We start from the raw sequence: 24,937 nt of genomic DNA on the forward strand, positions 1-24,937 counted from the left end.
TATCCTATCCGACGGATATCCGAATCGCATTTTTGATTATCCTATCCGACATTATCCGATCCTATCCGATCGGATAGGATAATCTCGGATAAAAACGGCAACCCTAGGGTTTTCATTATTGGACGTGCTGCCTATGACAAATACTGTATTTGTTGAAAAAACAAATACATAATTTCCGAAAATAAGATTGACACACCCACACCAACTATTTCTTACTTGTGATCAGCGATTTGTTTCATTTATTTAATAAATTTATAATTTCTGGAAATTGCACCCTTAAATTGTGTGCATTCACATAGGTACATATATATGTACATACTTACATACTGCCATGCCACTATTATTGCTGCTCAATTTGAGGTAAATCATTCACCAGATTATATGAATATGCATACAGGTACACATGTACATATTGCAGAGCAAATATCTCTGTGGGAGGGAAAAAGACTCAGTTTGGCCTCATTTACATCACGAAGTATACGAGAGCGGGAGATTTTCCATCCCAGAGAAATAATTTCTTTACAATAGTTATACTTACATTGACATAATTAGGGTAAGTGATACCGTTTGATTAATACAGAAGGTTTGGATAACTATTGGAGTCTGCTGATCAATAAAGTTAGACCCGAACCTTATTTTCATTGGTTTCAAAGATTTAATCCCCCGCTTTATCGTCTTCCCACTTTTCCCACTAATTCGTCCCTCCGACCTGGACGCCAAAACGTGCAACAATTTGTCAGAATTTGTGTGCACGTATGACGCCAATGTGAGAAGGAGCATGCTCGAAATTGCGGCATTCGCTGCAAGAACTGGAAATACGAGAAATCCCGGCATCGTGATATGATCGTGATAATTAATTGTGATATATTGGGAAATTATTTGAATTCCTGGCACGCAAAATACGATTATTGGCAAGACTCGGTGCATGAGGAAGGCGTTGATGGATTTTTCGAGTAGATCGAGGCAACGGTAGAGATGAATACTTGACTTGAGGTCACAGGTGGTGGAGATGGTATCCAATTTTCTAGAAATAAAGGATATTTTTCATGGACACGTAAATAATTTCGGAAACTTAAAATTAGGTGAATGAAAAAAATCAGTGTCCATTTGCAATATACCTCTTCATCACGTCATGGTACGTCAACAAGGAGACAATCTGGCCGCAGAGGACGAAGAGAAGAGACAATTCAGCCGCGTATAATGTGTGTGCCAATATCCAGAATTCCATGAGGTGTACTAGCAGGTGAGTAAAGAAATTTGGCGTGTCATCAATTTTATGGCATGTAGGGGACATGGAATAGATGAAAGGCGGCGTGCATGGGTCGACCATCAAGAGGACGAATTGAAGGAAACAAACGATCGGAATTGAGACCTCGACGAGTCAGATGAACGCTTGAGTAGTCTTGACGATCCGTGATTTAGTGATTCTGGAAGGTATGGTATCTGACAAGAGAAGGAAAATTTATTTGGACCTGCTTGATTTGCAAACTTTACTAGCAGAAATAAACTTGGAGAAATTCCAAGCAATAAATTAGAAAAATAATCCTCGTTTTTTGCTGCGTTTTTTGAGGGTTTGTTGCATTTCTTGCACTGCAAAGCAGGAAACGAAAGAACTGTAAGTTGCAATAAACTGCAAGAAAGTGCAGGAAATGTGCACTATCTACGGAAGCCTAGTTTCATGCCCTTGCATTTCTTGTAAGTCAAAATACATTGCTGCAAGTAACTTTCTGCAATTAGAAATACTTCTTTCAAGGGGTTACTTGTGCCCTGTTCGTGAGTGCTTGTTGTAGGGTCGAGTTGAAAATTTAATGACAGTTATTATACCTGTTAATCCTACTCGTTCAAAGTGCAGGAATGAGTTGATGACTTGTATTGCTTGGTTACTTTCCGACGCTTGGTTCCATCGGACGACGGTGGCTATGAGGACGAGCAGAAAGAAGACGATGCCTTGCAGCTTATCCGACATTCCATACGAGCGGAAGCAAAGGTTCAGGAACTGGACGAAGCAGTACAAAATTGACATGACAACTTGAATATTGCAAATTTTGCGAAGCCGGGCAGACTTTGATTTTTCTAAACGTCCCAACTTGTCGTTGAAGTCAAAGTAGACACATTTGAGGAAGTGACAGCGACGAAGGTGAAATTTTAGTAGTGGGAGAAGTTCGGTTTGATATGCCATTTTCGGTCTTTCGGGAGAAAACTCTACTTTAAAACTCCAACTTTGATTGGTAATGGTAACAGGACGAATACGTTTGAAGTTTTCTAAAAACAATTCTGTGATCAACAGGCACATGAATATTTTATACAACCTTGAAAAATATTTGGAAATGATTTTATCAAGCAGTGGGCAAATACCCAAAAATTTATTGACTTCGGTGAAGCCAATTATTACATATTCCCCTGTACTTATCTATTATGTAAGTAGATGGTTATCAATAAAGTTGGTTCATATGTACATACTTAAGTTCTGGAGACGACGTACATATTTGCTTAATAAGTTACCTCTTCCTTCTGATAGTCCGTAATTAAAAGCATTCTTCAAAGTCGGGAACAGTGTTAATTTAATATGTAAATAGTAAATTTGTATGTACAGTTTTCACTGGAAATACGGCTTGATTTGGTGAGAAGTACATACATACATACATACATACATATCTACTTATTTGACTTTTACTTTGGTCAAATAATTCGCATAATGTCTAAATTTCAATTATATAATATGATCTTATTTTGCAGAGAGGGTGTTCATTGAATTTGAATACATATCCTACTTAATACCTTGGTTAATTCATTTAATTTTCTTTAGAATTGGGATTTAATACAAACATGTATGCATATCTATTACGCATTACAAATGTATCAGCACAAAAATTTTTATATGCATTGACGGTATCCCCTCAATGTGTCATACGCTAAACAATGGGGGAATTTACCCAATTGCTAGCAGAGCTACGCCATGATTATTAATAATATTCATACTAGTATTATTTTACTAGGTATTTAATTATTATTTTACTGAACACTACTGACCAACGTAAATTGAGGCGAAATGAGACTTCCGACACGACTCCCTGCAAAATATTTTGACGTGATGCATGGAAAGTGATACAAAATTATTGAGCGAAACCGGGAGCTGAAGGAGCATGTGTTTTCTCCTCCACAGGTGACCGGTTAACTTGCTTCATAAACAAATTTTGTTTCACACGTGAAAAACTTGAAATCATATTTTCCGATAATTTTTGATAACTCGGTTTTAAATTAGCAACGGATTAAGGTAATTTATTGCTTTATTTTCAATTAAATGATGATATAATAATATCAAGTTAATAAGGTTTTGAAATATAAGAAAGAAATGTAATTTTAGTAATTCAACAGAAGTCAGGAAACCCGGCCGGGTGGAGAACTAGGCAAATTTAATACAGATAACATTTCAAGAAGAAATTTCGGAGTATTTACATTTCTACGTTATTTCAATATATAAATTTTGACAACTTTCCATTTTAACGTATATTTTTTACAGAGATGGAAAACGAAATTACTGACCTAATTCAAAGTACGTCCCAAGAAAACTTATCCGAAAAAGATGAGGAGGAAGGTCCAAATTTATTGCTGATAAACGTACGAAGCCTTGCTGACCAGAGTTCGTCAGGAGAAAATGATCAGATAACTCCACCACCGAATAAGAAGTCTAGTACAAGTTTGGCTAAAGATGATTCAGGTTCGTTTCCAGTTTTGGTACTAAACTCACCATGTATAAGATTACAATATTAAATAATTAAACTTATCAAATTGTTAATCCAGAAAAAACGAGGGATAAACCAGCACCTCTATGGAGTTGGAAAGAAGTAACTGTGATAAACAACTCACCTGTAATCTTACCAACGCTAGTGCTATTACCCCAACCAACTGTCATCCTAGCCCCACCACAATTAACTATTATCAACCACGCCCAAGCCTCAGATGGTCCTCCGAAAACTACAAGCAATAACCCCCTAAATCATTGCATCATTTGCAATAAGGAACTTAACTCAGGGAAATATCTCGGTTTGGCAGCTTATCCTTCAAGTCAACATCAACTCAACGGAGTAGACCTCAATGCGGGCGACTTCTTAAAATGGGTCGTTTACGATGAGAAGTTACTAAAACGAAACTTTCATCCACTTCCCCCACCAGGACGTATGGAATCGAGAAAGATGTGCTCGCCTTGCTCCACCATTCTAAAAAATATGTACGAGTCAATCACAAAACTTAGAAATCAATTCAATCCAGAAGGCTACTTGGGAAAACTGTTAATTAAAGAAAACGAAGAAGGTATCCCACAAATTCCTAAGACTCTCACCGTATCCACCCAGACATATGAACCACTTGCACCTCTTAAAACTAAACCAATTGGTGCTCATATTAAGGAATCTGTCAAAAATAGCAAGCTACACGCCACATTCACAAATTCTGTTCACAAAATGTTACACCAGCAAATCACCAATCTAACCAAGGAGAATGGACTACTAAATTATAAAACGGGCGGAACTGACGAGCTGAGGCTCGAAGAAGTAAACAAGGATCTCGAGATTTTCGTAAAGACAAAGTGTCCACTTTTGTGGAAGGTAATGCTCGCCCTATTCCAGAAAAGTTCCAAGAGGACGGATGCCAAGTTGACTTTGGGAATGCAGATCGCATTAGGTATCGCGGGGCGGGTGCATAACCAAAATTGTTCCGGGTTGCAGAAGGCTATGGCGATTTTTCTGTGGATCAACGGGGGGTCAAAAAATGTATGGACAAAATTGGTGGCATTTTTTATTGAACATTTGCATAACAAATATTGCATTTAATTTATTTATCCTGCATAATTTTGTAGGTGATTAACACTCTGCATAGAGTTGGACTCTCATTATCGTACTCTGGGAGCCTGAATTTGTCGGAGGTCGACGTAATAAGGGGGAAGTGTTCCAAAATGGAGAATAATAATGTTCAATTGAAGTCGACTACAAAACAAACTGAGGACGATGCCAATGATCAGAGTGACACAGGTCAGGTCACGGCTGCATTGTCGTGTTCCAACAAAAGCATAAATATTTTATGAATCTAACAAGACTGATTTCTTGAAAATAAAGATTTTACCAACAATGTTGCTTATTGTTAGGTTTATTTCATCAAAGTAAATACATAGGTTAAGAAATAGCAATGAAATGTCAGTTGGGAGGTTTAGAATCAAAGTGAATGCATAATTAATAGTATTTTTGATCACCTACGGAAAACTACCAATAGTCTGGTATTGCCGCTTTTGCAAAGTAGATAATTTTGATGTTTGTTTACTTTAAATTTATAAATAATGATGAAATCATATATTTCTTGTTGACGATCTCTCCACGCTCTACAAATATCAGAAATGTGTCATTTGTATTCCAAGGGCGGAACTACATAAATAGGTCGTCATCTAGTACTTATGTATGTACATATGCAAATATATGTCACCATTAGGATATAGCGTATGTAAAGTGGTATTTCTCAGTCAGTGTAAAATTCAGGAACATGGACAATTTCCATCCATTCTCATTATTCATTAAATTTATGACAAGCTATTAAAGCTAAAATCGAAACAACTTAAAGGTTGGCATTGCTATAAACAATTTTTTTCTGATAGTCCAGTTGTACTTATAAGCCCATCATATTCGGAAAAATCGATTTCAAGATCGTGGATTTTATTGTTGTAAAATTATTTCGCTCCACAGTATCATTGGAATGACCAAAGCTAACAATAAGTCTAGGAATATTTATTTTAAATACAGTAATTTTGAAGTCAATCTTTAATCCTACCTACCATAAAATTCGTTAATTTACCATTAAAAAATCTCCTATCGTTCAAAGTCCTTCAGACTAAGAATCACAAGAGCAGAAGTAATGCATTCATTACAAAACTAGGCTAATTTAAACAAGCATATATGTATGCATCACATTATCCCTTTGAACACATTATGTATCGAAAAGAATTTCTCCCCCTTCTGAAATTTCATCTCCAAATTTGCAAAATCCTTCAATGCGTTCCTTTCGATTTTGACCAGACATCCGGGAGATTGGTAAGGTGTAGGTCACATCTTCAAATCCGCATGTTTAAACTGCAATGCGCTCTTTCGGCCATGTATTGCACGTCGCTTTGTCTCAATCTCTGCTTCGGCCCGTTAACGACTTTGCAAAAATTGCAAGGTTTAGTTTTCTTCATAGCGTACCTCACAGCGTCCATAATACGTTGGAACTACTCCTTGGATAACGATCCTATTCAACTCATCCACGCATTTTTGGACTTTGAAGCTACCATTGTGTCGGGTGAGTCGAAAGTTTTACGCAATTTCAACTATTTGTGAACTTCTTTATGCAAATATTCAACACTTCGTTAACAGGTCTTCCCCATGTGCCCAGATCCTTGGGGGTAAAAGCTGTCCGGTGGTTTACCCAAGCCTGTGAATTGGGCGCCGTAATCTTACCAATTTTTGTTTTTCTCTTGTTACGGGTCATCCCATGCACGCCACCATTCGTGCTCTCGATGCTGCCAGGTTGTGAGAATGCCGAAACGACCTTTATAAGGTACGTGGGTCGACTAGGGATACATATCTTTGAAACGTGGATGTTCTTACATATCCTCTACTCGGGATCCACCTGGTTACTGTACATTTTCTTTGTGGGGATAATATTCATCCTCAACTTTCTCCGCAGATTGGAAAGGTAATGTTAAATTGATGTCAATAAAGGTGAAGCTCTGTGAATTTAATACTATTGTACGGTACGACTACTAATTGATAAGCTACCTGGCATAAGTTATGTGTGTTCGATTTGCATTGAAGTAATCTTCAAATATTCAGTAACACGCTCCAGGATCTTGGGAAATCCCAATTTCACTAAAATCTCAAATTTCTCAATTTCACTAAAATCTCAAATTTCTCAATTTCGCTGAAATCTCACATTTCTCAATTTCACTGAAATCACAAGTTTCTCCCATTTATCGAAATTTCCAACATTTAGACATTTTATTCTCGAAAACCTGAATATCTCGAATAATTTCCTGTTTCAATACAGCCTCCTCATCCATGACTTGGATGATCACTCTGCTCGCATTCAGCTGTACCGGGACATCCAAATTTTAGAAAAATCCTTTAACGCGTTCCTCGCGGACCGAGTAACTCCCGCTGTCATGTTCTGCATTCCTGCCAACCAGATCTTTGCGTTATTCGTGACCATCAGTTTTTATAAGGAAGTACCAATGCCGATATTCCTAATCTTCCCGCTAATGGCGACGACTACCGGAGTCAACAACATACTCATCATTACCCTCGCTTCGCAAATTTACAATTCCTCACGACATGCGTTGACCTCGTTCGAGAAGGTTTTCCTTATGAAGAAGTCGAAACTGGTGAGAAGGGAGCTAAAAGCATGTAACGTGCTCAGGATCAAGTTTGGATCGAATTTTATCGATAATGGGACACCACTCGTTATGCAAAATTTCTGCATTAATCAAACATTGTCTCTAGTTTTGATGAAAGGGAGTAGATAATTTAATTTGGCAGCACTAAAGAAAGTGCAAAGATAAAATTTGCCCGAAAAATTCATGAATGATGAAGAACAAATTTGACATGACTAAAGTTGGGTTCATACTTTAATCTTTTATGTGCCAATGCTATAATTTAACTGTGGTGCACGTTGCAAAGGAATGAAGTACAGACATACCTTAATTGTGTCGCAGGATTAATAACGCACACAATTACAATATAAATCAGCATATGTATTAATTCACCAATTAATATTAGAAATAGATAAGTAATACTAAATTTATATGCAGCATTTAATTTAGATACAATATTAAATACTTGGAATTTTTAAGCTAATTTGAAAACACAGGAAATAAGTTAAAAGTTTTGATCCCATTTATAAAGTTCGCAATCAAAATATGTATGTACACTAAGGAAAATAAATAATGGAGCAGATGAGAATTTCAGTTGGCTCGTTTATTGTTGTCGCAGCAAATTAGCAACAAAATTTTAATATCAATTTTAATATAAATTGTTGGTTTATGTTGTATTTTCTTAATATAATAAACAAATCGAGTAAATGCATACTTCAGTGTCTCAGAATAATTTACGATTATTTAGTTCCCTCCGTGCAAACTTCTTCGCTAGCGATGGTATCAGTAAGTGTCCAGGACTTGCAAAGGTCAACAAGATCATGAAGCAGAATGTGTAGCTTGCCTAGATTCGTATTGACATTGACATGACATACTTATTTTGCAAATGCAAATTGTAAGTACAGTGGTATTATTTGTGCGTGTCACCTCATTTGTATTAATCTTACTATGCCATTTTCGGCGATACGAGCTTTCCATGTTGAATAAACCGTTTCTCGCGAATGGGTCAAAATATGCAAATGAGGTGAAATGCAAAAATAATTCCACTGTAGTTACGTACATATCAAATGTTAAATATTACCCAATAGTACGATTCTTCTGAGGAGGGGAGCTTGCGAGGTTGATAATAACAGATCTTGGTGCCCTTTAGATATGTGGTAGGGTCCTATGAGTGTATTAAAACCCTGAAGTGGTTTGACTCCATGGCCACATTTGCGCCCGCCACACCCACTCAAAAATGTCCAAAAAACGCTTTCACCCCAGTTTTCACTCACTCAAATCCACGCCAAAAATCCAATTTTACTCGGATTTTGAAATTTCTTTCACCATTATACTCCCAGATAGTTGCTTTCCTCAATCCAATATCAAACTCAATTTTATTGATGATTATTTCGCAAACATAATTTGTTTTGTTGATTACTACAACAATGCTCATTCAGAATTTTAAATTTTAAAAATACTTAAAATTTCGAAAAAATTGAGTTTGATATTGGATTGAAGAAAGACACTATCTGGGAGTATAATGGTGAAAGAAATTTCAAAATCCGAGTAAAATTTTATTTTTGACGTGGATTTGAGTGAGTGAAAACTGGCGTGAAAGCGTTTTTTGGGCATTTTTGAGTGGGTGTGGCGGGCGCAAATGTGGCCATGGAGTCAAACCACTTCAGGGTTTTAGTACATGGGACCCTACCACATATCCAAAGGGCACCAAGATCTGTTATTATCAACCTCGCAAGCTCCCCTCCTGAGTGGAATAACCACAAATATTGCGGATAATGGAGGAGACACACGATGGAAATTATAGTAAATGCTATTCCTGTAAGCCGGTTGAAATGTTCGGGATAAAATCTGCGAATAAATTGCATTGCCAAATAATTCGCACATATACATATGTACGAAATCTATTCAAATCTTATTACCGTATCCGAACGTAAGAGTACAAACTAGCGATTGTGACCGACCTCACGACGGACATGAGGACGATCGAGACGTAAACTGCAATCGGCGAGTAGGACAGTTTGCACAGGTAAACGGCCAGCGTGAGCAAACTTCCTAACGAGAGGATGAATATCGAGGCCTGGAAGGTGGAAGCTAATCGATCGACAGGATTTTCCTCTAAAAATATGTAAGATGGCATTATTGTAGGGAAATGGGGTAATATGATAATTTGACTCTACTTTTAGCCGCTTTTTTCGTCAGGTAGTCCGTTATCATGCCGCCGATTGGATTTATAAATGGCGAAATTAGGAGACAAATGCCAGAAAAGGAGTTGTAGAAGGCGACTGAAATTTAAAAAAAATATGTATTTAAATAATTACCGCCCGGTGACAAATTTCTACCACAATCTTCAGACTAAATTTTTAACGTACTTACTCTGATTCGGGTCGTTCGTCGTCTTCCAGGCCCACGTGTTAAAGCTAGTGACGTAAAATCGCAGCATGTAAATGTTGATGAGCCAAACGTTATGAAATGCGAAGGAGATCGTGTTAATAGATTCGGCCAGTGGGATGGGAGCATCCTCTTTTTTGGGGGGAGGGTCGTTTTCGACATTTTCCACGGTATGCATGCCATTTACGGCATTAATTTTTTCTAACGGGACTGAATTTTTCTCAGAATTTTGCTCTGGTTGGTCTTCATTTTTGGTAAGATAAATGACGAGATCAAGGTCACCCCGCAAACGATGGACATTGCGAGGCTCGTGGAACGGAGAGAGATCCCGGCAGCGTTGGCGTACTAGAAAAATGCATAAAAATTATCAAAAGAACAGTTTATGACTACTTATTTGTATGACAAATTTTAACTAACTATGCAATGCATAAAGACAGTCTCCTGTACATAATTTTATGCGTCAAAACTGCAAAACCTACATACTTATGATAGATAATTTCTCATAAGACATGTGCCAATTTTATTTTAAATTTTTATTCGATCAGTGGACCAAATCTTTGTGGACTGTTGTCTTAACATCTTTTCCAGGATAGAATAATTATGAAAATATTTAAACATGCTTCCTCGAAGGTAAATTTTCCCTTCAAATTCTACAATTTGTAGATGAGTGATAAAATTCTCAAAATTACTACAACCTAACCTGAAACATGAGAAAGACAAGGGTGGACGCCGCATGGGCCGACGTATAGCAAAACATAATCGTGGAACGTTTCTCCGGCCAAGCGTTTCCACATTGCAGGGAGCACAGACGCATCCCGTTGGATCCAAATGAAATTAGCAACATGCCAGGCCACACCATCCACGGATTCGCTGCAAATTCGAAACTTTTAATATAAATGCTTCAAAATTTGTCATTTAATTTAGATGCTTACCTGCAGTGGCTAATCCGACAAAGATAAATCCCCCAATCATCATGAGGCTGTAATCATAAAATATTTAGTTTTTAATTATTAGATCAGTTTGTTAATTTCGTGCTGTTATCATGCATACGTTCCCATAATGCGAGTAAATCGTAGTCCAGCATAGTCCAGTGAAAATCCAATTAATGCCGAAGGAATTCCGTATGTCGCAATCATGACGGAGTACAAAAGTCCAAACATGTTGTCTTGACGTGAGCATCGCTACCAGGAAATAATTTAATTAGTTAATCATTTAGTACTAAATTTATTTAATTATTATTATTCGTAACTTTACAATTATCGTGGGAATCGTGGTGGCACTTTGTGCAGTCACATTTTGGACTTGGAACCCATCCTCGATACAGAAATGGGAATATATCCCTTCAATTTGGAACATGTGGAGGAGCGCGGGCCACCCAAATAGTATCCCGGTTACGGTCAACGACTCGAAAAACCCGATCCCGATGTACACAATTCTTCGCCAGAGTTGCATATTTGCGATATTTTGCTGATGTAAGACATTAAATTGGAGGATACCACATCAAAACAGATGACAACTTAAGACTGGCAATATATTTGAGGTTGTGCACATGCAAATCGTGACATTAAATGAATGAATGATGGAAAACATTTGATATCAAGATGATATCCAATACATATGCATACTAATTTATTCATCTAATTAGTTAATTGCTCATCATGTCATGTATTTAATGACTCGTGACTTACAGTGTACATTTTTCACCATATGCATGAATCTATGTATGTACATACACTCTGTTGATGTGAAACTTGACACACATTGCTAAATAAGATATAATATGCAAGTTATTATAATATTTATAATTTGGGTTATATTTCGTTACTTCCACTCCAAACGAGTCTTATGGTCTGTGATCATCTTGTTGTTGCGGATTTAGGTGGAAATAATCGCATCAAACTGATCTGGAAAGTTAAGGAAATTTTCCAGTTTGAGTCGTGAATTAAAGTAATTACTTGGAGAAATAAGGACATGTGCATAAGGCATACTGTCGACAACGTCATAGATATTTAGGAAATTTTTGAAGGTCAAAAAATTGTTGTCAAATTTTTGCAAAGTATATAATGCAAAAATCGGAAAGTAATTTACATAAAATTTTCTGAGAAATGAATTTATAAGTGTCCCATGTGACATATTTGTGTATGCAATACTATTATGTAATGACGATGGATGGCTATTTTATTTTGGAAATTTGCACTTAGGAATCTCGTTTTTTGTAAGTATGTAATGACATCATTTTATGGAAATAATGCTTAATTTTTAAAAGTAAATGTGACAACAACCTAGAAAATTTTATTGAGAGTAAAATGCGACAAGAAATGGAGGCAAGGTAAGACATAAGTATTTTCGTTCGTACATATACGTACAGATATATTTGTATTCTACAATATGGTTCTCACTCAACTTGCTTCATCCTCTTACGCACTAAACATAGTGATCGAGTGGTGATGGAGAGTTTAACCAAGCAACCTAATTACTTGGCAAGTTAATGAGGCGAGATGAGACGTCTCATGAAATGACATACAAATCTTGCAAAAAGTATGGTTACAAATATAAAAAATAACGCAAAATCCAATCAAAAATCAATCGTTCAATTTTTTATTTAATTTTTTTACATCAGTTTTTATTAATTTTCTACTTAAGACGTACAAATTATAGGCAACAATACCTCAGCTAAAATCCGACTCAACAGTCCAACTTGCCCCGAAGTAAAAAACCATACGCCCAATCAAGCTTGAACCCCTCTACCGGATTCATCACCAGTGACGATAATTTTGTCCACTTCATGCTAAACCGTGACCTCAACACCCTCCCAATCTCGGGAGATTTATCCGTTGTTTTATCAACACAACCGACATTGTACAATCTCGGCAATTGCGACATGCCTTTGCTCAGATTTACATCGAACAATTTCAACTCCTCAGACCTCCCCGTGTACGCCGAAGTGATGACGTGTGTCCCATAGCGGTCAAAAAATTGTGTCCACCTCCTCTTTTCGTCACACTTAATTTGCCATTCAGACCCAAGCTCCGGCAAATCACGGAGATCTCGGAGAAAGTAAGAATTGCCATTATTCTTCAAAAATGTTGTCAAGTCGGATAAACTTATCGACATTTTTCCCGTTCTTACTTCCCAATACAAGGAAAAATAGTCTAAAACGGGGTCACCCTCTTCGTCGACGATGATATTTCCGGGTCGTACGCTGCGAGGAAAGCTGGTTGGCACAGAGATGACTACGTGGTCGGGATTGATCTCGCCCGAATTAAGTTTGTCTAGCACGTAAGACTTGAAAGTCTTGTATTTTTTGAAATAACCCGCGGTACAAGGTTGAGAATAGTTTTGAAATTCGACGAAACGGTGGAGACTGAGACCATGCTTAGGTTTTCGGGGGGTACTGAAAGGATCGAGCGGACTGGTGGGGAGGATGACATCCTTTATCACGTGGTAACCTTGACCTACGACTGTGTCGCGGTAGTCTACTCCGTCCCGTGGTCGGGGAGGGCAGGAAGGTGTGGTTCGGATTGTGGGGGAGATTTCTGCGGGTCTTTGGGTTATTGGGTCATAATTGACGGTATCTTGGTTTATCAGGTGTGTTGATGGGGGTCGATTTTGATGGTGATTCGTCGTTATTGCACGTTTCGTTGGTTTGGGGGTATAAGTGTCGAAATTTGGAGAATATCGTGTCGTAATCGGCACCGTGGATTGCTCTGTAATAGGTTCAAAATGGTATGGATTTCTTATAGTTGTCGGTGTCACGTGGGAAATTTGTGGTGTTGGTGTCGTTGTCGTCGGTGGCGGCGGTGGTGGCGTAGTTGTCGTTGTGGTGGTGGATGTCGGTCGTCTCAGGACAATCTTATTGCCCGGATTTATCGCCCCTTTTTTTCTCCTGTAGGTTAGTCCCTCTTGGATAAAAATTGCCAAAACCCTCTCCACCTCTTGTCCTATCCGAGAATCCACCATTTTAACAAATTTACTAATCGGCTCTAGTTTTAAGTCGTACGATAACATGACGGGGTCCAATTTTAAACTATTTTTCCAAGTGGAAAACAATCCCTCCTTCTCCGCAGAATTATTCGTCTCTCCCAAATTCTCTAACCGGGGTGGTTTCACACCACCAAAAAATGTGTAGGATGCCGTAGCCCCTCCGACATAACTTAACCCATGGAAGGTTAACATTTCTCGAAAACTTTGAGAAATTGAACCCTCACTCGGCAACACGTCCCTTATCGAACCATCGATAACCACAATTCCGGTAAAATATCCACCGCCATAAACTCGAGACACTATATGAGTCCCAAACTTGTTAAAAAATGAGTTCCACTCATTCACCCTTTCCTCCACGGAGGAATCAAAGTCTTTTAGAGACCTTATACTGGTTCGAAATTCATCATCCAGACCAAAATTAGTCGTCAATTCGCACCGAACTTTATGAATTTCCTGCACCACGGACAACTGGGCGACAGACTCGTCCGCCTCGTTGTCAGAAACGGTAAACCCGGTACGAACCGGACCTTGAAAATTGGACACGTTAAAATTCTCAGAGTTTTCAAACTCTAAAAGTTTGAGTCGCAGAGAGGCATAGTTTTTTAACTCGGGGACAAAATGAGAATAATTTTTGACTACGGGATCCTCCCCCTCGAGGAAGGAGCACGTCACGAAATTCGGAATTTTATACCCTAACGGACTCTCCTCCCATGTCGTATTTCTCGAGAAGGGTGACCTACTCAAGATCATCTCATCCTTTACGACATCATAGCCATATCCGACGACCGGATTTTGCACCATGTGCGACATCCTCAACCCAAAGGCGGAGTCCAACAAGCGATACGTCGAGCTGCTTTGGACGCCCAGATTTTGGAAAAAGTTGACCTTCTGTAAAAGAGTGGTGGGCAGGTGGGAGAGCTTCGTGATGCTGACCGACTGGAAGTGACCTTGCAGTCGGATGAGGTCCGAGCGAGCCAAAGTTTGATCAGAAGGGGTCATTTTATCAAAGGCTGTTTGAAGGTGACGACTAATCTCGGAGCCGGTAAGGCCAGTTTCGGACGCCATAATTTGCGAGAGTAGTTCCCCATTGGTTGTCCCAGTTTGGTTGAATGCGGTCCGTACGACGGGGTACTTTTCGAGGGTAGATCGCATTTGTAGAAATGAATGGATTGCGGAATACCCGACGGGGTCGGTGTGATTGGAAATATTTAGGAATGAATCAAGCACATTTTTAGGGTAGAGCTGCTTATTGGGCAGTTTGTAAAATCCGTCCTGCATCTCGGCCCCGTTTTCTGATGCTAAATTGTCCCCGACGAGGATGCCGATATTTTGGGAGAAATTAGTAAATTCTCGAACGGTAGCTTTGAATTGGTCGATTTTGCGTTGAGGTCGCCTCTGGACGTCGGGAAATTCGCCGAGGAGTCTGGTTAAGAGGATGACGCCACTGTTCGTGGAAAAGTTGGGGCCGTATTGGCTCGAGAGAAAGGTAGAAATTCTATCCAGAGTTTTGGTAAAGATTGATTTCTTGTCGTGAAATCGAGAATCGTCGATTCTCGATACGACGAGGAGAAAGTTGGGGACGGAAGGGTTCGTTTGAGCGTACGTGGTGAGAGCGGATATCGTGGCGGCGTCTTGTTCTGGCGTCGTTCCGTCGACGAGACCAGCGACGTCGACAATTTTTAGGAAATTGGGTGATGATACTTGGCCGAGTTGGATTTCATATTCGATTACTTTTCCGGAAATTGGGGGAGTTGGGGTGATTTCTGCGCCTGGGCCGAGGATTTGTTTCACCTGAATTGTTTAAAGACAGTAAAATTAACATAATAATCTACGGCGGATGTTTGTTTTATTTTCAAGTTTTCATTTGATGAGGCCAAAATTTGCGTATTTTCTTCTAATTCTTACAGATAATAAAAATTTCAAAATAGTTTTCCAAAATTTTTCAATATTTACAGGTCTCCATAAGTTTAGTATCAGTTCTTTACATCTACATATTTACATACATACTTAAGCTATTATTTAAAAGATGTACATGTTTCTTCTACGTCCCGATACGTAAAATTTTCTCAGTGCTTCAAAGTTAGTGTTAAAAAATTGGACTACAAAAAAATACCTCATTGAATTTTATCATTCGAAATTTTTGTATTAGATAAATATTATTGGATAATAAACATTTTCCCATGTTTTTATAGTATTGCATATTAAAAAAATTGGTGTAACGTACCGTTGACGACACGCCAGCCCCACTTCGCCCCATGACAAGAATCGTCGCATTTTCCGAATTCCACTCCAACCCTGCCCACAATAATAATCATAATTAAATTAATACATAATTACGTAAAAAATCCTCTAATTAATTTTACTAGAAAAAATTACCATTCACGTTATTTGCAATTGCAAAAATTACTATGACCAAAACGAAGTAGCAACAAGAACTTTGCTTCATTTTGAACTCGGATTGAGCCAAGTTGTTTGGTTGACGGATCGCAATCCAAAAGATGATTGAGACAAGTTTAACTGATCTCTTATTAAATTGGGGACAGATTTCCGTGTACTCGTGTTTCTTACTAATGTTAATCAACCTCCGTTTAGTTATTTAAGTCAGGAAGATTTTCTAAGAAGGGGTAAAATTCTTAGAAAAGCCCCATCAATCAAGAATCAATTCCAAGAAAGCGTGATTACTGCGAATTTGTACGAATTACAGGATGTCCGTAGATTATATGAACACTAGATTTACACGGGTAACATGCGAACGGATGATCCAATTGGCGCCAAATTTGGCAAGCACGGACTCGAAGGTCATGACAACACCTGTGCAAAGTTTCAAATTTCTATCTTCAAAGGTGGCCCCAAAAAGTGACCCCAAAGTGGGGGAATCGTAAAACCTGTTTCCGAAGCTAACTTGGCCGCGGAAAGTGCCCAAACGATTATTCAAAAATCTGAAACCCATCTTATCTTGTCCCCCATATATCCCTTCATCAAGTTTGCAAGAAAACGATGGTAATTAGTTAAATCCGACCAATGTATATCTAAAAATGGATACCCCTCAAAACGACGAATTCTCCCACCCTCAAGCAAAATGACCGCCTCCCTCTCAGTGAGAATCCTCTGACCAAGCAAAGGTCACAACACAATCCCAGATGCCTCCTGAACACGTTAATCGTATTATAAATCACAACTTTGAAAAAGCAGTCCTTAGGAAGGCGAAATTCAGAACACTAAAATTATCCAATGTTGTAAACAAAAAACTAACAGTCGGAGGCTGTTTGAAGGTCATGTTGGGAGTAAAAATTCCGAATTTGTCGTCACGTTGGAGGGGACACTCTGCTACATCCAAAACTGCAACTTGATAACAATAATTTAGTGCATAAAGGACCGGAAGCAGGTTTCAAGCTATGGGTCTGAGAAGAAGGAAAATTGTCTGACTGATTCCTCGTGGTTTGCGCAATGACGGTCCGTGGAATGCTAGCATTGATACCTGTCTGGTATAATGTGAAAATAAAGTCGATGTACTTCATGGACAATGTTCTACACAAGTTTTTGAATTTCGCAATTCCATAAAAGTACCTTTGGGGAGCTCGACAAAGTTTGCAGTCGGCACAACACAACATTTTTATATATTGCGGAGTTTACCCATTATGACGCCCAAGATTTAAACAAAAAAATCGGAATGACCTCGACATCTTATTCCGAGGTCCATATTCAGTAATCTGGCACGGGTCAGATGGATTTTTTCGGGTTTGGATGCCTGAAACAAAGCATTTTCAAGAGGAAGTCATAAACTTTGGTTGGGCTTTGGAAAGTTCAAAATCAAGAATGGGATCTTGTCTCCCCTGAAACGCGTCGAAATGTGTTTGGAAGTTGGAAACCAAGACTCAGACTTGTTGCTAAGAAGAATGCAGAATACATTGAGGTCGCTAAAGTAATTCACAGTCATCGTGTTCAGAAGTTATAAGGTAATTCATACTGTTCATATAAACTGCGGACACCCTCTGTATCGTCAATTTACACAAGATTTACTCATTTACTGGAATTTGGGTATATGTATGTAAATATTTACAGATGAATGTATATCGTATCATGATGGGTCAACAAGTCGTTACTTATTAGTTGTCGCAGAGTTTTATTTATTGCGGTTTCATTTTAATCTTCCTTTCATTCGAGTCTTTTTTAGTAGATAAATTTATCAATCAAACCCGTGAATCTTACTTTCTGCAAAATTGTGATTTATTACTTTTAGCATTTTCAATTCAATGAAATTTTACAATCTTATTAGTAAATACATTTCAACAACAAATTTAACTACTTTTACCAAGTAAGAAATACATCTCAATGCATAAAGCGATGAAAAGTGATATCTGATAATTATGTATGTACATACTCACACGTGGTGAGCTTTATGAATACTTGATTTGATTCGCAATTTATGCAAATACTTAGTAATTTGAGTGAAATCACATCAATCTCCAGCAGTTATCAATTTCTGCGAAATTCACCCAAATTTTCTCTCACGTCTCTTCTAAGCTCGTTGGTTAAATACTTGTTCATTTCTGGCTAGAACTTCGCCAAGTTGAGTCGTCTTATTATCCTCACGGTTCAAAATTTCTAAGTTTTTTCTTACAACAATGCGACTCCATCACGTTGTACTTGTCGCAGTAGCGATCCTCTGCCACCTGCTTAATGCAGCATCCGCGCAGACCGTTTGTTCCCTTCTGTACAAGGGGGGAAATTACTCTGGGGACAAGTTTCCCATGCTGGACGGCGCCTATTTCACCAACCTGGAGGAAGAGCACTTCACCGTGGACACCGTTTGGAACGATACGGCATCATTTTACCTCGAACCCGGCTGCGTGTTGAGGACCTGTAACGACACGAACTTCATGGGGGAGTGTAAATCACATCGACACAGCCAAATTCAACCTGGAGAACACTTCCTCTCGGCGAGTTGCGAATGTAGCAAGGTACACACGAACTTAATTTATATTTGAAGAGGTGCATATGTACATATGTATGTATCTTCGAGAGTTGGGCTGGACTAACATATAGGTACCCCACGGATTTCCATATCAGGCCAATGTTGCCATAAATTTGTAACTAAATATATGCAAAATATTTTTATTCCATGCCCAATAATGACAAAAGATCGATCACTTCCAGTGAACAATGAAAATTGGTTTAATTGGAATAAATTCGACACTTCTTATTTTAAAAAAATGCCAAAGATGCTGGCCATTTTTTTATGCCACTATATTTTCGAACAAATGTATGTATATATGTCATATATATGACCAATGTTACATATAATAAATTTCAGGATGCATTTATTTCCTTACGTGCAAAATTCATTTTGACGCAATTTTGACGCCATATAAATTATTTCTTTTAGAACTGCTCATGCGCGGACATCAAGATGCGGCAGTCCACCTGTGCCCGACTGTACTTTGAAGGCTGCAACTTTTGTAATCCTCCGTACACAGATTTTGTCGGCTCTAAACCCACTTTTCATAAAGGATTTCAGACTGGGAAGCAAACAATTAAAGTGCGGAGTGGGTGCACGTTGACCATCTTTCCACAGGAAGACCACGACGGAGACGAGATCGTGGTGGATGACTCGGAAGACGTATGCATTTACATATTTTTTAACGAGTTAACGAAAGCCTTAATCGCAAATGGGCAAATATTACGAAATTCGCAACATTTTTATAAACTTTCTGGTAGAAAACAATTGGGTATTTGTTTCCAATTTTACCCAGAAAATCGGCATCTTTAAATTTTGCAAATTACATGCTATGTAAATGAGGTACAATTATGTAGAATAAGGTCATTGTCGCTAGGTGGCTTATTACACATGAATATTTTTGCACAATTATGCTAAATGGCAGGTATTATTTACAGCACTGGAATTATGAAGGGACAATTGGCTCGTACACGTGCGAATGTGACCAAACCCGGTATATTCCACCCACGCGACCTCCTCGACCACCAACATGTATGGACATAACATATCTTGCAAAAATATTACCCATATTCACGGCAAATCTCGTAAATCTCGCAAATTACTCACAATGGAGGCGCAAACCATGTTCAGCCCAGATAATTTTTTGACCTTATTAGTTTGAAAGAGCAAGTCTTTGCAAACAACATTTGGTTCGGCACTTGGGCAGATGCGCAAATTTCAATACGTTATGGGCGCCGCAAGTTCGCAAAAACGCACGAAGTTGAGCTCGCGCTGGGCATTGCCCAAAAAATCGTGCGTTTTTGCGAACTTGCGGCGCCCATAACGTATTGAAATTTGCGCATCTGCCCAAGTGCCGGACCAAATGTTGTTTGTAAAGAGTTGCTCTTTCAAACTAATAAGGTCAAAAAATTATCTGGGCTGAACATGGTTTGCGCCTCCATTGTCAGTCAAACCTAGTTAACCTGCCAAGTTTTACGAAATTTGCAAACATTTGCACAGAATTTTGCTGAAAAAGATTGGAGTTTTTGTTTCAAATTTACACAGGAAATTTTTTAACGATTTTATTTCGTAAGGTTGTTGTTCATTTTGCAAACTGTTTACTAAATGAGTTATGATGCAAAATATACGTTGACGTGAATATGCCCATTGTAATTTGCAATAATTTTTCATTTCCCACATTTTTTATCAAGATCCGAAAATGATCACTATTCCGAGCACGATTGAGGAAGTAAGTCGAATGATTCAGGGAAAAGCAGGTCGCCATCCTGGACTCCTCGCCGCCATGAATTCTGCCAAAAATAAACGAAGCACTAGCAACGCCTACATTATCACTTTGGGATCAACAGGTGACCTTTCTACCTTTACACTTACCCCATAAAATACCATATCCTTCCCGTATTAATTATAACACGGGGGATTTTGGTTACACGAGAGGGATAGGGGACACACTTATCTGAAAATCTATCACATTCTTTATGAGCGACCTATAGTTAATTTAATTTATGTATGGATCAGAGGTGGCTTAAATAAGTACTTTGTCAAATTACAGTATTTTGAGCTCCCTTCTTCCAGGCAGGGTTATTACGTCAAAAAGTGACAACAATATTTTGTAGGCGTGACGTAATAGCCCTCGAAATACAAAGTCCTTGGTTGTTGGTATGTAGCACTGACCATCAGTTCAAAATACTGTATTCTGACAAAGTATTTTAGCCACCGCTGAACCATACATAAATCTCGAATTAGTTAAGGGCCATACGCAAGGTATATGATAGATGTTCTGAGAATTTTTACCCATACCTCTCTGGCATGCCCCATATACCCCATGTTATAATTAACACGGGAAGGACAGGATTTCACCCCTGCCAAATCCATCACCATCTTTTTTTTCACAGTCCCTTATCAATTTTATTCTGCAGGTTCCGGAAAAAGCAGCGCGATTAACCTCCTCTTCGACAACCTTAACGTAACCGCCGTCGGCGGAGTCACCTCGACCACATCGGACATTCACGAATTCCGCATCCCCATTCCCATCGATGAACTGGGAATTTCCAACTCTGAACTTCGCGTCATCGACACGCCGGGTCTCCTTGACACGCGCGGATTGGAACAGGACGCTAAATTTCTCGCCACCCTCGACGAATATCTCTCAAGCCATGAAGAACTCCACAACAAAATCCCAACCGTCGTCTTTATCTTTCACAAATTCACAGACAACCGATTTTCCGGGGTGGGATCCATGTTTGTCAAAATGCTGCGTGGAATCGAATCCTTCAAAAATCGGATAACAGACGCCTCCTATTCCAACATCGTTTTCGTATTGTCACATTTCTGTTCGGAAACGGACACCATAAAAAATCGGCCAAAGGAACGACTCCTCGAATTCAAAAAGGTCATTCAAGAATACACCATGTATCCGAAGCCTATCGTCATTGCGGTCGCGGAGAACAAAGCTGCCGAACACAACCTCCCGCTCGTCAACGGCTACTACAAACTGCCCAATGGCGACCTCTACCCGAGAAATTTGTTCGACAAGATTCAAAAATTGACGCAAAGTTCCGGTGATGAAATTGGCGATGCCGTTATTCGAACGGCATTTAGAAATTCAAATAATTTCAATATATCCGGTTCCACTTATAAACTCGTCTCCAAAGGGAATAAGAAGGTCTCCGAGTACTATAAAATCCTAGTGGATGCCATAATCGATGCAGAAAATACCCCAATTTCACAAATTTTGGAGAAATCGTACCAAAAAATGGACCCCGTTTTGCAGCAAAAATTTCAAAATTCACTCCCCTATTTGCAGAAGGCTTTGAACCTTAGAAATATTCGGAGTGAGGAAGACATTCCACAAACCACGTTGGGAATTTTGCAATTAATGACGTCACTCAGACAGAATGAGGCGATATTATTTCTTCTGGAGGACGCCTTGAAAATATCGCCGCCCGCTTTTCCACTCAATGTCATTGCCGGGCATAGTTTTCACGTCTTTAAAGACCTCCCACTGAGCAGGACACCATTTCTCTTGGGGGAACCGACCACTTCCGACATTGGCTACTTGTTCCCCTCCATCCTCACCTGCTCCGTGGAGAAAAAGGTGACGGACTTCATCCAGTTCTACCCAACTCGAGAGCAATATTTGCAAAACCGTGTGGAAAAATTGGGAATTTCCGGTAAAATCGGGATTGATCGTTTCACTGGGGAAATTCGACCCGGTTTTAACATCGAATCGGAATCTTTTACCGATTCGGGCTGCGTTATTACCGCGGTTCGAGAAATTCGTATGTTTGAACTCGTCCTCAACGATAAGCCCGCGTTATCCGACGCGTTCAAAAAGATTCTCCTCCAACTCCCCGTTTATAATGAGACGGATCACGACAATGTCAACGTGTGGGTGAACTTCTTCGAGAATTATGGCACCCACGTGGTCAGGTCGGTTTATGGCGGTGGCGCTATCGAGATTACGTTGAGAAGCTCGAAAAAATGCGAAACTTCCGCCATTACGAACGCACTTTTTAACGTTATCCAATTCGCCGAGGATCTCGTGTCTATTAAAGGATTGAGCAGCGGAAATAGCACTTCCGGTCTCGTCGTGCGAGACGGAATCTCTCATCAGCTCAAGTTTCGAGGTGGCGACGCCAAGTATCACACGACCGACTTGACAAAAATGAATTTAGACGAGGCCTCCACTCTTTTGGCCGATTGGAAAAATTCCCTCCAACTAAATCCAACCATTTTAACAACAGAAATGGGTCTCGTACCGATTGGCGAAATTGCGAAAAAAGTCGGAACCCGGCAAAACATCACCGCCGCCGTTGCGACCGCCACTTCGCTCTATTTCCACTCCGACCTCAAGTACAAACCGAAACCTGTCAATCAAGTCATCCAAGGCGACCGAGACTCCGTCCTCCCCGTTCAATCGAACCAAGGATTTACCGCAATTATTCAAATGATGCTCAACCAGACGGCCGAATCGAATAAAAGGTTCGAACTAATGATGACAAAATTCGAGACGGATCGACGCCTGCAGGAAGAACGGAGAGCGAACGAAACCCGCGAACAGCGCGCCTGGGAAAGACACCAGCAAGAATTTCAGTACAACATGTCCAGATTGGAGCAAAACGAGCGTCGCACCCAAGAGGCCGCGAGACAGCAGAAATTGCTCGATATGATGAACGCCACAGCAGCGGCGGAACAGAACTGGAGAGCCGAACAGGCCAGGCAACAAGCCGCGATTAACAGCGCACGTGCCGCCCAACAACAAAGAGATCACGACCTTATGGTGGCCATCATCAATAAACCCCCACCGCCATCGTCCTGTTTGAGGAGAGGAACTTTGATCCACGCGGGCGAAGTGTCCAAGCCCGTGGAGTCCTTGCAAGTGGGGGACGTCATTTTAGACCACAACCTCAATCCGACCACCGTCGTGGGAATTTCGTACGAATTTTTGCAATCTCAAGGATTCCATGGGTTCGATAATGAGACCTTTTTCTTCACCGAGAGTCACATTTTGGCCGGTCCGACGAATAATAATGATTCTGGGCTCCAATTCTACGTGAAAGACAAGCCTCTCCTCCTCAGACAAAATCCTCTCATGGAATTCATCCCCGTGCAGGAAATGCAGTATGGGGAACCATTCCAAGTTTTAAAACTCGACCCCAAAAACGCTACATTCCTGGGTAGCGCGACCGTTCAAGTTTACACGGATCCATCCCCGCATTCGGAGGATGAACTGATCTACTTTTTGCAGGTGGACAACCCCTCCGGAACTTATATCGCGAACGGGTACGTTTGTCGACATGAAACGCCACCGCTGGACAAGTGGCCGCACGCGATGGGTGTTTTGTTCAAAATTTTCTACACGGAGGAGCTCGCTTTCTTTGGCGATGTTCCGTACACGATGGAAGTTATGGAAAAGATTGACCTGATTACGGCCGAAGTTGAGGAAGCGCTTGTTAAGGTGGATTTGAAGAGGTTGATCTCGTCAGCTGGTGACGATGACGGGTCAATTGAGCTACCGTTTGACCCGGAAGAAGCGACCACCGTGCTGCAGGGAGTCTTCAATAATCCGACACTCGGCGCAATGGCGACCAAACTGTATGCCGCGACGAGCAAGAAATTATCGTTGTATTTTGATGACGAGAATGCGCAAGAGTTCGTGGGGCATGGGTTTATCGGAAGGGGGCAAGATTTAATATTTAAGGATATTCATGCCCAGTTTGTGACCTCGGTTAAAAAATATTTTGATTTTAGCGCAGAATAAAATTTAACTAGTGTGACAAAAAGTTTACGTATATTACAATTTACTAATAAATTTCATTCTTGACATGTCTAATTAATAAAGCAAACTCTAAATAACTCATTTAGCATGAATTGATCAAAATTGTCGCTTGGTGCGAATCAGGATTAGAGGAGAAAGTTTACTTTTGAAGAGGTGGATTTGGGTGGGGGTGGCGGTGGAATTATAAATGCCGTAAATATTTTATATGTACATATGTACTCAGCAATAGCATACTTATCGATTAGTCCAATCCATTGTGAAACTATTTACTTATGAGTTACATACATATTTAATAATGAATGAAAACATAATGTAAATAAATATTAGTATTCACTGATCGCTTAATCCGACAGAATTAGACTTTTAAATATTTCATAACATACCGATATATTTAAATATTACGTAGTTATGCATGGTCATCGGTATTTCCATAATGGGG

The 24,937-nt window shown here is 39.6% G+C and overlaps 3 protein-coding genes across 5 annotated transcripts; 2 read left to right on the forward strand and 1 right to left on the reverse strand.

Annotated features, from left to right (window-relative positions):
* The first annotated feature begins 3,123 nt into the window (after positions 1–3,123).
* On the forward strand, positions 3,124–5,124 carry LOC110858378. 3 transcript variants are annotated; one of them, XM_022107147.2, is made up of 5 exons: positions 3,124–3,274; positions 3,365–3,448; positions 3,521–3,718; positions 3,802–4,769; positions 4,856–5,124. In XM_022107147.2, exons 3-5 carry the CDS (start codon positions 3,523–3,525, stop codon positions 5,078–5,080), a joined length of 1,389 nt encoding a protein of 462 aa, XP_021962839.1. In that variant the 5' UTR covers positions 3,124–3,274; positions 3,365–3,448; positions 3,521–3,522; the 3' UTR covers positions 5,081–5,124. The 3 variants fall into 3 exon arrangements, with proteins under 3 accessions (XP_021962839.1, XP_035702879.1, XP_035702880.1); XM_035846986.1 differs by having other exon boundaries at positions 3,128–3,274; positions 3,376–3,448; XM_035846987.1 differs by lacking the exon at positions 3,365–3,448 and having other exon boundaries at positions 3,130–3,274.
* A 2,855-nt stretch (positions 5,125–7,979) lies between these two features.
* On the reverse strand, positions 7,980–11,286 carry LOC110858387. Its single transcript, XM_035846988.1, has 10 exons — positions 11,033–11,286; positions 10,829–10,959; positions 10,711–10,757; positions 10,479–10,648; positions 9,764–10,123; positions 9,568–9,672; positions 9,310–9,505; positions 9,119–9,238; positions 8,472–8,501; positions 7,980–8,234 (listed from the first exon to the last, which is right to left on the reverse strand). Exons 2-10 carry the CDS (start codon positions 10,955–10,957, stop codon positions 8,210–8,212), a joined length of 1,182 nt encoding a protein of 393 aa, XP_035702881.1. The 5' UTR covers positions 10,958–10,959; positions 11,033–11,286; the 3' UTR covers positions 7,980–8,209.
* Positions 11,287–18,325: 7,039 nt separating this feature from the next.
* Positions 18,326–24,556, forward strand: LOC110851466. Its single transcript, XM_022099285.2, has 5 exons — positions 18,326–18,723; positions 19,149–19,382; positions 19,658–19,751; positions 20,411–20,566; positions 21,137–24,556. The coding sequence occupies exons 1-5, from the start codon at positions 18,388–18,390 to the stop codon at positions 24,478–24,480; spliced, it is 4,164 nt and encodes a 1,387-aa protein (XP_021954977.1). The 5' UTR covers positions 18,326–18,387; the 3' UTR covers positions 24,481–24,556.
* The last annotated feature ends 381 nt before the right edge of the window (positions 24,557–24,937 follow it).

The sequence above is a fragment of the Folsomia candida genome, unplaced genomic scaffold, assembly GCF_002217175.1.
Source record: "Folsomia candida strain VU population unplaced genomic scaffold, ASM221717v1 Fcan01_Sc001, whole genome shotgun sequence".
Taxonomy (NCBI): domain Eukaryota; kingdom Metazoa; phylum Arthropoda; class Collembola; order Entomobryomorpha; family Isotomidae; genus Folsomia; species Folsomia candida.

Coding starts and splice junctions, on each gene's coding strand:
- LOC110851466 (XM_022099285.2), top strand. CDS start 18,388: ATGCGACTCCATCACGTTGTACTTGTCGCAGTAGCGATCCTCTGCCAC. Junction 19,383..19,657: donor TGGTGGATGACTCGGAAGAC/GTATGCATTTAC, acceptor TATTATTTACAG/CACTGGAATTATGAAGGGAC. Junction 20,567..21,136: donor TATCACTTTGGGATCAACAG/GTGACCTTTCTA, acceptor TTTATTCTGCAG/GTTCCGGAAAAAGCAGCGCG.
- LOC110858378 (XM_022107147.2), top strand. CDS start 3,523: ATGGAAAACGAAATTACTGACCTAATTCAAAGTACGTCCCAAGAAAAC. Junction 3,719..3,801: donor TTTGGCTAAAGATGATTCAG/GTTCGTTTCCAG, acceptor TTGTTAATCCAG/AAAAAACGAGGGATAAACCA. Junction 4,770..4,855: donor TCAACGGGGGGTCAAAAAAT/GTATGGACAAAA, acceptor ATAATTTTGTAG/GTGATTAACACTCTGCATAG.
- LOC110858387 (XM_035846988.1), bottom strand. CDS start 10,957: ATGCTCACGTCAAGACAACATGTTTGGACTTTTGTACTCCGTCATGAT. Junction 10,649..10,710: donor TGTCGGATTAGCCACTGCAG/GTAAGCATCTAA, acceptor TCGAATTTGCAG/CGAATCCGTGGATGGTGTGG. Junction 8,502..9,118: donor TCAGGAGGGGAGCTTGCGAG/GTTGATAATAAC, acceptor CAACCTCGCAAG/CTCCCCTCCTCAGAAGAATC.